Raw genomic sequence first — 12272 nt, 5'->3', positions numbered from 1 at the left:
TGAGATGGAGGTCTTCCAAATCTTCATACAAACTCAGTAACATTTTGTTCGTCGTGTGCGAAACTTGTCGCGCTTATATATTGTAACTTAAGATGCAGTAATTTAGCCATAATTGACTATGGCAAAATCAAAGTTACATGAGTTGTGTGACAGCCAATTTCAACGAACTGGTGGATTGGTGGGTTCAAATAAATGTTTGAGAGATAAGTCTAAAGACATTAACATTCTTACATTAACGCTTAGACTATGGAAACTAAAGAACATGTTATGTTGACATATATAAATCAGACGTCATATGTATATGATGCATTTCGACATTGAAAACATGTTATTGTCTTTGTTTAACTCTTGCGTGCCGTTTTAAGCCAAAAGAGACAGCATTACATTGGTCTGTGTCAAACACGGGAATCGAAAATACGTAACGTCATCTTAAATGCCAAATGTGTCCATTTCGCAGTACATGAGGTACATGATACGGTTGTCCAAGGGAAGTACATCAAATGTCAAAACAAATGTTTTTCCAAGTGTTTCATGGAATTATTCGTATGTGTTGTAATAAAATGGACAAATATATTGACAGTGAGAACAATTAAGTATTTATAAAAATTCGTCGCTGCAGCATTACGGGATGTGGCATTTGAAAAAGCGAAGATCGACCGAATGTAACATTGTACAGCCACGTGTTATTTTTCTGTCTATAAATCACACAAAAGCCCAAATATCTCGTGTAATTAGACATATTTAAGTAGTTTATTCATAAATCTTGCCAAATATTGATTTTGTTTCTTCTGCCTGTTTCTTTGTATATTTTGATGATTGTTATTTTTTTTCCATCCTCTAAACATTGACGTCACAGTACATTTATGAAAATGTTATTTAAGAAAAATATTATTTTTTTTTATGAAAAATAGTGACAAACATAACATTAGTGCGAGAAATAAAAACAAACTAGCTGTTTCTTGCAGCCGTCTTCGTAAAGTCTCAAATTCATTTAAGGGGTATACACTTCTATAATAAGGTTCCGTTTGTTATTCTAAATTTGCCATATAGTTGCCTCCGTAGCAGAATGGTCGGGTGAAATATTTGTATGGCCTACATTTATTTCTCTCGTGAGTTTGGGTATAATTTGTGATTATCTATGTGTGTCCATGGCACGCGCGACTCAGGGTTTCCCTAGTACGAGGCTAAGTTGAGTGTGTGTGTTATTATTATTAATATTTACGAGGTTTAAGACTATAGTGAAACAAAAACTTTATATTGAAGGTTAATATAAAACTTCTGCATACGTGGATGACAAATCTGTGATGGTGTCCCGTTTAGCTCTTTCAGGTATTACAGATTTAAGATGTTTAAACAAAATATTGTAATAATAAATGTATTCAAATGTATATATGTATATATATTTGACAAAGAGCAACCCCTAGAGTTTCTTGTTCATTCTTCTCAGGGGAATCTGTTTCGGAAAGATATAGAATATAGAGTTTAATCAGAATGACGATTTCAAATGTAATTTGCTTAAGAAATGATGATTACTTTACTTTGACTTTTACGATTGACATTCCAACGACGACCAATCTTGATACTTACTTACGTACTTTCTGCAAAATGAAATGCTTTTCCTTCGCCAGTATGGACACTTAACCAAAACGTCGAGGTCAAGATGCAGTCGACGGCTTTACCCTAACATATAATATGTATTCAAGGATAGAGTGAACCTGTGCTGCCTGATAACTTTGGCGGTGAAGAAATAGTGCCCGTGCACTCTGATGCCACCGGAGATGGAGAAATGGACGAAGGACTTGGGCCATGCGGTAGCTGCCCCATGATGTACTTCGTCATTACCATAGAAATCATTATTATAAGGTAAGATAATATCTATTAAGATAATTTAACTGCTGGACTGCCACGCAGAGGTCCCGGGTACGATTCCTGGGCCGGGAGAAGTATTTGTATGACCTACATTTATTTCAATTGTAATTTGTGGTTGTCTATGTGTGTCCCTGGCACCCGCGATACAGGGTTTCCCTAGTGCGGGGTTATCAGTGTGTGCGTTAAAAATATATATGCGGGGTGACAGGTTGAACGAGATCAATATTTAAAGACTTCAACTGCCTCCGTGGTCCAACGGTTATCATGCCGGACTGCCATGCAGAGGTTCTGGGTTCGATTCCCAGGTCGAGAGAAATATGTGTATGGCCTACATTTATTTCTCTCGTAAGTTTGTAATTTGTGGTTGTCTATTTGTCTATGTGTGTGTCCATGGCACCCGCGACACAGGGTTTCCTTAGTGCGGGTTGTTGTTCCTATGTTGAGTGTGTGCGTTATTATTATTATTATTAAAGAGGCAAACGAATAGTTATCTAATCCGAATATGTAAAAACCCATCTTTCGGGACAAGTTACGAGATCACCTCAGAGTGAGTGTCCTTTTTGTAAGATTTGCACCCACCGGGACTTGTCGCGGACTTTGCGCCGCGCTTGCATCCAATGGGAATCCCTTTTATTGGAAACACTTGCATCGTAAGCCCATTTTAAGCTGCTGTACAATAAACTACGTCTTCTTCACCAAATTTCGTCGTTTGATTCCTGAACGTAGTAAGGGGGTGCCAGCTAGCCGAGCGAAGCTCTACCACCTGCTACACCCCCTCATACTACAGTAGTGTTTTACGTATTCTGTATGAGTGGGTAACAGATACACATTCGCCTCTTTAAATATTTATCTCGTTCAGCCTAGAACCCTGTATAAGTATATATCGCATATCGGAGTAAGAGGTAAAAGAGGAGACGTTGAGGGAATCTCCGTCGTCACCAAGGCTCAACTCACACTGGCGCAGAGTCGAAACGTCGCGACGCGTCATGTTTTTCGCCTATAGCATATTCATCTCTATTTTCGCATTGTTAAGGTACAAATTTGTGTTTTGCAAATATTGAATCAAGCGTCGACGCGCGTAGACAACGACCTGTCAAAAGCGAAAATCGACGAAAATATCATTTGAGCTCGTAGTTTTTAAAACTTATAAATTTAATCATCTGAAAGTTTTTAATACTTATCATGTTCATAATTAACTAACTATTTTTCTTTAGAATAATAATAATATTATATAATAAAATATTTGGATAGTATACGATGTTTAAATAACATAATTGACATTGGAAACTTGTATTATTTTAAACTTTCTAATTCAAGAAGAAAAGATGGGTGTAAGAATAATTATGTACATGGCAAAGTTGTTAATTATAAATAAATAATTTTAGGGTGACTTCATTCATGGAACATTTCGAGGGTATGATCCAAGCTGAATTTGAGTTAGGCGGAGAACAATATACGAAAAACATCATGGAGATAGCGTAAGTTTGTATTTATGTAATTACATTAGTTAATTAAGTACCTCGGGGGCCGAACGTTACCATGCTGGTTTGCCAGTACGCTTCCCGGACTGGGAAAAATATTTATATGTCCGTGATCGTGAGTTTGGATGTAATTTGTGGCTGTCTACAGTCTGTCTTTTTTGAAGATGGAGTAAAATGACAGTTAATTGCGCGAAAGTGTTGCCCGCTTGCAAGCAGCTAGTGATTGCAGTCAATAAATATTCTATCGACTATCGACTGAATATTAGTCACGGTTATGCAATAAATCGTCATCGGACAATTATTCCCCCAGCTGCCGGGTGCACGTTCATTTGAATTGTCAGTTTTTGTAAATTCATACATTTTATACCTTTAGAACTATGTCAATTAAAAATACAAAGAGGAGACATTTTAGTTTTTCATTTTGATTTAATATACAAAAGTTCGCCTGTCGTTATAAAATTTTATTAGTAGCGATAGAGCTCCTTGTGAAAGAGTTCGTCCAGGAAAGTACTGTCATCTTTACTATTTCTGCCGCCAAGCAGTAATTTGTGAGCATTCCTGAGTTCTGGTTTTGAAGCGTGAGGGTGCTGGTGAAATTACAGGCACTTGGGATTTGTCAACTTATGTCTCAAGGTGACGGGCGCAGTGGGAGTGCATTCCACCAGACGCACGACTTGTTCTTCCCGTCACTTGGTAAATTATAAACAGAAAAAAAAAATATGAATAAAAAATGATTTCGATACTAGTAGGTTAACTATCGAAATAACAATAAAGAGGATAATAATAACGCTATTAGTAAAAATTAGAACGTCGGAACGTTCACAATTCAGACATTTTTGACAAAATTTAACCTACTTTTACAATCTGTCGATAAAACTGCCGACAACAATTACATGACTATTTGAAATTTTATGAAAACTGGCAAGTCTGCATGTATTACACGCAACACTACAAAACAGCAGAATAACAGTTTTTTTTGACAACAGTTTATAATAACAGTTGTTAAAAAAATCGCATGGCAGTATAATTATTTATTGGCAAATAGCCGTTTTTGCCATGTCTACTCCTTACCTTAAAACTTGAGATCCCGTGTACTGCTAGGCAAAGTTTAAATGTATTATAAAAATAATTATCATATTTCAGTGATGAAGACGACTGCGTATGCTGTGAAGGTAAAAAGAAATTTTATTCCCACTTGAACACACTATAGTACCGGCTCGCTATGATGGCCGTTTTGCCGTTTGTGCTCACGTCAAGTTTCGTATTAATGCATAACTACGTTGATATTCCTACTTGAACACACTATACACTGAAGGATTACATACACTGAAGGATTGGATAATCGTAACTGCCCTTTGAACACTTTTCTGGTTCATTTATTTAGATTCGACACATACATTTTTGCTACGTAACACGACCACAGCACATTAATATATTATACTCCACGGAAAACACGACCATTCCCGAACGCACCAAGTTGCCTGAGAGGCTGTGTGCATTGTTTGGGATGCAGGACGTCTACTCCCAAAATATGTAGCTGCGTAAGAAGTCAAAACAATCTGTGAGCCATCCGCAGTTCGTTAGCCATAAATGCTTTCGTTTCGGGCTTCAGATCCCATAGACAATAACGGACCGATAATGTGTAAATAAAAAAAAAATCAATAATACAAAATGGCGGATTTCTTTAGTGTTGTACCATAATCTATCGATAAGTCATTATCGACTTGCAAACGTGTTGAGGTTAGAATGTCGAATGACTTTTCGTAGTAACTATATCAACGTCTAATGTCGAATACCTATATAAATCACGCGCTTCTAATCGAACACCTAACTCATTTCATAGTAAGAAATTACTAAAACGAAGAACAGACGCAGCTACGTGTATCGGATTTTATTTTTCGGAGTAGAGGGCCTCTGCTTTGAGATACGGATGGTGCTGTATTATGTTGATTTTAGTTTCGTTGTTGTACCTATATGTGTATAATTGCGTCAGTTTTGCCGGGTTATATTTGTATCTATTTGTTTAAAGTATATTCGACGGCCTCCATGATCGAGTGGCTTGCATACCGGTTTTCATAGTGTCGCCATGTGTTAGGTCCCGGATTCGATCCCCATTCGATACCGTCGTTGTTTCCGATTTCCATAACATAAGTGCTTTAGGTACTTACTTTGGAATCAGAGCAACTGTGATGTTGTCTAATATAATATATAGTCAATTATTGATCAAGTGTGAGTTGTCCATAAAAATGACTACACTAAACATTTAGGGGTTTAGATATTGGTAATTTAAAATATGTACTTTTTTCTCATATGTGTAACTGTTTGTCCGTCAATAAAATAAAAAAAAGTCAAATGGTCAATTAGGGTCCACTGAAAATCAGCGTCACAGCCTTGTCCCGGCGGTGACATTAGCTGAGTGAATCCTATTACATACGCCACAGCCGCACACATGACATCTACTTAGTACAACAATAGTGTTGACCAGCTTTGTGGTCGCATAATTATTTATTGCTAAGACTTTATTTTTAATTAATTTTATTTAGTTTTCTTTTTTGTTATTCATTTTCTGTTGCGCACTTCGTTGGCGATAGTGCAATGAGTCTCCATTTCGGTAATTTAGTGGCCAAAGCAAATCCGCGTAAGTGTCGTGGCAACCAAATTAGCGTGATTTACGGGAATCTATTGTTATCATTCCGTAGACAACATAAATTAATACTTACTGTGCAAAAATGAGTCGTAGCCATTGAAATAACAAAGTAATAACGTTGAATCCCTCTCCTGTCAAATTTGGTTTAGTGCAGATACGCGCTTTTACCAAAACTACATACGCGGATTTGCACTGCCTTCGACGACTTATCTTTTAATAAAAAAAAATTATGCTTTCAATCATGGGTAGATGACGACGAAGACAGCACAACTGGAGAGATAGACACAGGCGAACCGGACGTCACCGACCACGTGTCTGGGGAACCTGACCATGATGAAGGCAGCACCAAGGGCGACGGCACGGATAGCGACGTCACTGGTGATCCTTCGTCTGACGTACCAGCTGGAGATGAAACTACTCCCGCTGAATAACGTTCTTCATTAGACGTATTAAAATTTTGGTTTATTTACGTGAAAATTTTTTTTTTACTGATTAACCTGGAGATGACGGTGCGGGGTGGAAAAAATATCTTGTGCACATTATAACAGTTGCTGTGTTGTCATGAATTGTCAACAGTTAAAATGAGAACTTTAGTAAGATCGACCCTTTCATTAGTAGAAATATGAATGTTACGGATACCGAGCAGCAAATATTCTTATTTGCTATATAATATAATATTCTTATTTATAGAGGCGTGCTCTGCACATCACACGCCGCAACGACCGAATCCACCGCCCCCCGAGCAGAGCACGCCTCGTGCTACCGTCGCCCGCGTTCGCCGACGTCCCTAGGCCCCCTTCCCCCTTCCATTAGATGGACATTGTTCCACAGTCATCTGAGGAATCTGACGCACTGACCACCGACTCCGACGACTCCTCCGAATACACCCTTGTCAAGGGTAAAAAGGGCAAGCGCTCCCGCGCTGCTAAAACATCAGACTCCCCTGCCCCTAAGGCAATAAAAGCCTAAGAGGCAAGCCCCCGCCCGTCCTCCGCGCAGAACAGATCTCTCTTCCCCGCGCATCCAAGCAGCCACCCGCTCCCGCGCCGATAACTAAAGCCCCCGAACCAGCCCCCCGCTAATAGTCATCCGCTCAAAGGCCCGTTGGAGCGAAGTTTCGACCCGCTGCAATCAACTCGGAATCAACTTCCTTAAAGCCAAGACGTCCGAGCTTGGCATTAACATCAAGGTCCCATCGCCGTCGGACCACCGCCATTTCACCCGTCTTTTAAATGATATGAGTGTAGACTACTACACTTACGCGCTCCCCGAGGAACGCGTACTCCGCGTTGTCATCCGCGGGCTCCCGAAGGAACTAGATACAGAGGTCATCGCCGCGGACCTCAAATCTCAGAAACTTCCCGTACATGAGGTTCACCGAATGTACAAAAGCCGTTCCCGCGAACCATACGACATGGTGCTCGCCGTCCTCCATCTCACACCCGAAGGCAAGAAGGTCTTCAACCTAACTACCTGTTGCCAACTCACAACTGCCAACTTTACGGACACGCGGCCCGTAATTGCCGCGCGCAACCCCTTTGCACTGCGGCCCATCAGTAGGCTAGGGCACAACCGCAGCCCCTCATGTCCATCCGCGACTTCCCGACCATCAGCCCTGCTCACGTAGCCCCATTATCGCCTCAACCACCGCCGTGGTTAATCCCTCGCGCCAACGCCCCTGTGCCCGCCGCTCCGAAACTGGCAGGCCCCATCACCGCCGCGGCCCCTAAGGCCAAACCACCGCCAGCGCCTTCTGCGCAACGACCTCCCGCGAACGCTCCACGCGCCCCCGCGCTGATACCGACTCACTCCTTTAAGGACGAACGACTTGGCACTTGTAAGCCACTTTGTTAGCACTTTCGACGTCTTCGAAGTTCAAAATCTAGCCACGCTCCTCCGGGCCATCGACGAAAACGGCACTGTGCGTCTTCAAGCCATGTCGCGAAAATTCAGAAATTTCAGAAAAATAAATTTCAGTCGAATTCATACTGAAACTGTATAAAAACAAACTCAAGAGTTGTAAAAAATACAGCGTGCAATCCCGCTAAAGTCCCGCCTCCAGACCGCGTAGGCCCCGCCATTGCCGCTCTGTTTGGACGCTTGCATAGAACCCAATGGAATACGGTTTTCACACCGGTTTCAATGTGGTAGGGTGCATAAGACTTCGAACATTACATAAATCCCGGCTCCGGAACGCTCTGTGTAGCCAGAGCATTACAGGCATTTCATGATTTAATGAAAATGCATTAACGCCTTATTATCGCTTCGTGAATTCATTAAATACGTATTAAAACTATGTGTTTTCGTTTAACTGCTTATTAATGCGAGTGCTTTATTACTGCACTTAAATGCGTTTCGAATCGAATAATTGTATGCGTCGTTATAATTAAAAGAATAATTAAATAATAAAGCAAGTTTTTAAAGTATAAAGTTGTAAACAAACATTCTGACCGACGGAAATTTTATATGAAAATAATTACAAGAAAGTTCGTAGCTTTTGTGAAAGAGTTAGTAGAATGTCCAGGGAAGTAATGCCACTTTATCAATGTCTGCTGCCAAGCAATAATGTGAGCATTACTGCATAGCGGTTTTGAAAGGTGCTAGTGAAATTAAAGACACAATGGGACTTGTCAACTTATGTCTCATGGTGACGGGTGCAATGGCAGTGCCCGTCAGGTCTTTGACTGCGATTGAGTTAGTGTCTACAACTGTCATGGATAGACGTGTCGCTTACACCAGGCGCACGACTTGATCGTTTCGCACCTTAAAAAACCCCCGCCCTTTGTGATACGGGATTCACATGTGGGGTAAAGCGGCAGATATGCAATCATAATATTTGTGTTTCAAAAACGAGCTATTCGATCTCTCAGAGAAAAGTTTAACTGATATCATGGCTGTGGCATCACATTACATTTACTGAAACATTTACAACGGCGATAGCCTTAACGGCCGTAAAAATATAATTACGTAATATTTTTTAGATAAGTAAATATGCATAATAATTAACCTTTAAGAAAGTAGATATCCGTAATATTAACATTGGAACTAAGTCCAAACTCGTGGTAGCACAAACGGTTATTAGGGAACTGGAAACACTGGAAACATTTTTACAATAACATTCCGGAGCATAATATTAAAATTATCATTTCCTAAGTTTAAAACTTATATTAAAACTATTTTAATTGAAAAGTGGTATTGGGAGTACGTGTTAATTAACTTTGTATGGAAAGATGACATAGCACTAGATTCCACACAAATTGATTTAATGTGTGTTCCATAGCATTTAAGTTTATTTGAAAAGAGATCTCAATCCCTAGAATATCTTGCCCGTTCTGCTCAGAGAAATCAGCACAGTGAACGAGCAGTAGCTTAAAAATGACGTTTTCAAGAGTAAATTTATTTTAAGAAAAAAAAAACACTAAACTAGGGATTTTTATCAACAATCGTTTGTTTAAACAATGATATGTAAGATCATATTGCATTATTATTTTAGTTGTACAATCTACAAATTGTCAATTAAAGAGTTCTTAGAAAAATGTCATTATCACAAATTAATCCGTTACTGCTGTGTAGGTCATTGACTTACAATTATATGGACGTCGGGTCCGCGCTAAAAAGTGTCCCAACTTATAGGGCGTTAAAATCGTATACACAGCGTCATTCACGCTTTAGTCTTCGTTTGTTCGACTGACAGCGAAGCAAGCAGAATTAGACAGTACTGGGATGACATTACAATTTAAATTCAACGTTTTAGCTTTTTCATATTCTTTTACATGTCACTACGTTTAAATAGGTTGACTTGGAACATTTTTTTCGTGGTTTTTGTATTAGACCCGTCGTCCATTTATTTGTAAGTCAATGTTTTCAAGAGTAAATTTATTTTAAGAAAAAAACACTCAACGTGGGATTTTTGTCAAGAATCGTTTGTTTAAACAATGATATGTAAGATCATATTGCATTATTATTTTAGTTGTACAATCTACAAATTGTAAATTAAAGAATTCTTAGAAAAATGTCATTATCACAAATTAATCCGTTGTGCATAATGTTATTTTTCAAGCAAACTCATAGTCTTCTCGAGAGTCCAAGGTTAGTCGTTTGAATTTGACACTTAAGGCAGTCTTCTATTGGGGCGATGCTAATCTTGTCAAATTTAATGCTTCTAAAATGCAGGCGTGTGTATTCTCCACAAAACGGAGCCTCTTTAACCTGACTCAGACTTTTCATGATATATTCTTACCGATAGCCGACTGTCCAGCTACTTGGAATGGACCTGTCGTCCAATCTGAACTTCGGCAGATACATTGAATCCATGGCCAAATGCAGCCAGGAAGCTTGGCATCCTTTCCAAGGTGAGTCATTACTTCACACCGGGACAGTTGCTTCAGCTGTACCAAACTCAAATCCGGTCGTGTATAGAGTACTGTTGCCATTTATGGGATGGCTCTGCTAAATACTGTAACTGAGACGTAGCTCGGATTGCGTAGCGAGAGGTACTTTTATGAATTTAAACTGGAATAATCTTCAAAACATGGTTCATTGCACTTTTTTACATGCTTATAGTGTTGGGCTATATTTCGATCTAACAAGATGCTCTATTCTTTTCCTTACTTCATTTTTCAACACACATTCTAATTACAAAACTATTCATTCAGCCAGTGATTCTACTCATAGAGTAGAGCCTAGACTACAATACCAACTGGCCACCTTCGGAATGAGTAGAGGCGAACGATGGAATTGCATAACTTGATTCCGCCTTACCTTTTCATCATCGGGGTACTAGACGTGGACTGTGGTATGGACGTCAAATGTACACTTATCTTTTATATAAAAAAAAGATGGCGACACTTAGTTACATATAATCTCAGTACAGAGTACTAAAAAAACTGACCTCAAAAGTACGTGGAATTACGTCTATTTGCTAAGTTTTATTGAAATATCCTTAAATTCGCCACTGTACAGGACTTGACACTGGAGATAATAAAAATCGGTCTCACTACTCAAAGTATATTGAGAGAAAAACGCCTTGAATTGGAGAAATAGCAAAATCAACCATTAAAATAATTGCTACTTAGTAAAATTTAGGCGCTATTTATAAAAATTAATCTTCACGCGTGAACAGCCACCCTTAGAGGTGGATGATTTTCTTCAAAATGAAATGGGACCACTATGGAAGTACCCCCTTTCCAATAAAAAAAGAATCATGAAAATCGGTTCACAAATAACGGAGTTATCGCATAACATACATACAAAAAAATACAGTCGAATTGAGAACCTCCTCCTTTTTGAAGTCGGTTAAAAATATAATAAATAAAATATGAATTATGAAATCTCGAAAATTTGAGGTATGTCAAATTAAATAATGCTCTGGCTACACAGAGGCGGTAGCGGGAGCGTTCTGAGGCTACGAATTTTTGTAATGTTCGAGTTTTATAGTATGCCGGGGCCGAAGCTATGACAAAAAGGCGAACGCGAGGCGGTTGAGGGCGCAAAGCTGTATTCCATTGAGTTCTATGCAACCATCCACACAGAGCGGCAACGTTTCAGTATGAATTGGACTGAAATTTCTTCCGTAACGCGAACAAAAGCAGAATTTTTTTCTTGAACATTATCCGACAGTGATGGGAAGCGTTCTTTAAATCTAAATAGAATGTTAACCGGCCGCCTTTGCGCCGTTGTCCCTCTGCGAACCACGCATGGGTCTGCCGTGTGGCACGCCCTGACACGGATTCTCTTCCAACAGGTGCGCCCCTGAACCGTTTTTTATGCTGTACCGCGTACCTATGTGAGGCCTGAGCTTGAATATGAAATATTTAAAAAAACGCATGACTATTTAAACCACATTTTAGAAATGTTCAATTAAAATTCTTTTACAATGTAAATTGGTGAAAACAATTATTGAAAAGATAACAAATCAAAGGTTAATATAAAGGTAGTTAAAATAAAGGTTATGACGAATCCTTTCGTTCTTTTCTCCATTGCTACTAAAATATATATTTTAGGTTTTTATGAGAATCTCATTTATCTCTAAATTGTGAATTGCTTCTTGTGCCTCTCTTCTCCCGAAGGCTGTATAATAATATAATATACTATGTATAATAATATATATACGATGCCATACCGGGTCCATTTTAACGTAAATACATTTATGGCTAACTCGCTTAAATCAATACACGAGTAGTTTGAAATTTTCCAATCAATTTTCGATAATCGTACATAAGAAGTTAACAGGTTTTCTTAAATTGGCTATTTGAAAGAGTTACCTTCATACCTCA

At 39.0% G+C, this 12272-nt stretch overlaps 1 protein-coding gene across 1 annotated transcript in view; it reads left to right on the top strand.

Annotated features, from left to right (window-relative positions):
• Positions 1-6443, top strand: part of LOC113234461 — a 58717-nt gene extending 52274 nt beyond the window's left edge. Inside the window, exons 31-34 of the mRNA XM_026469777.1 lie at positions 1709-1863; positions 3255-3347; positions 4494-4522; positions 6247-6443. Of these exons, the coding sequence (XP_026325562.1) occupies positions 1709-1863; positions 3255-3347; positions 4494-4522; positions 6247-6428 (459 nt within the window). The 3' untranslated portion in view covers positions 6429-6443. The remainder of the gene's footprint in view (positions 1-1708; positions 1864-3254; positions 3348-4493; positions 4523-6246) is intronic.
• The last annotated feature ends 5829 nt before the right edge of the window (positions 6444-12272 follow it).

This window comes from Hyposmocoma kahamanoa, unplaced genomic scaffold (assembly GCF_003589595.1).
Source record: "Hyposmocoma kahamanoa isolate Upper Pololo Valley unplaced genomic scaffold, ASM358959v1 84, whole genome shotgun sequence".
Classification (NCBI taxonomy): domain Eukaryota; kingdom Metazoa; phylum Arthropoda; class Insecta; order Lepidoptera; family Cosmopterigidae; genus Hyposmocoma; species Hyposmocoma kahamanoa.
The sequence above is the reverse complement of the archived record's forward strand: the minus strand, read 5'-3'. Positions and strand labels throughout refer to the sequence as shown.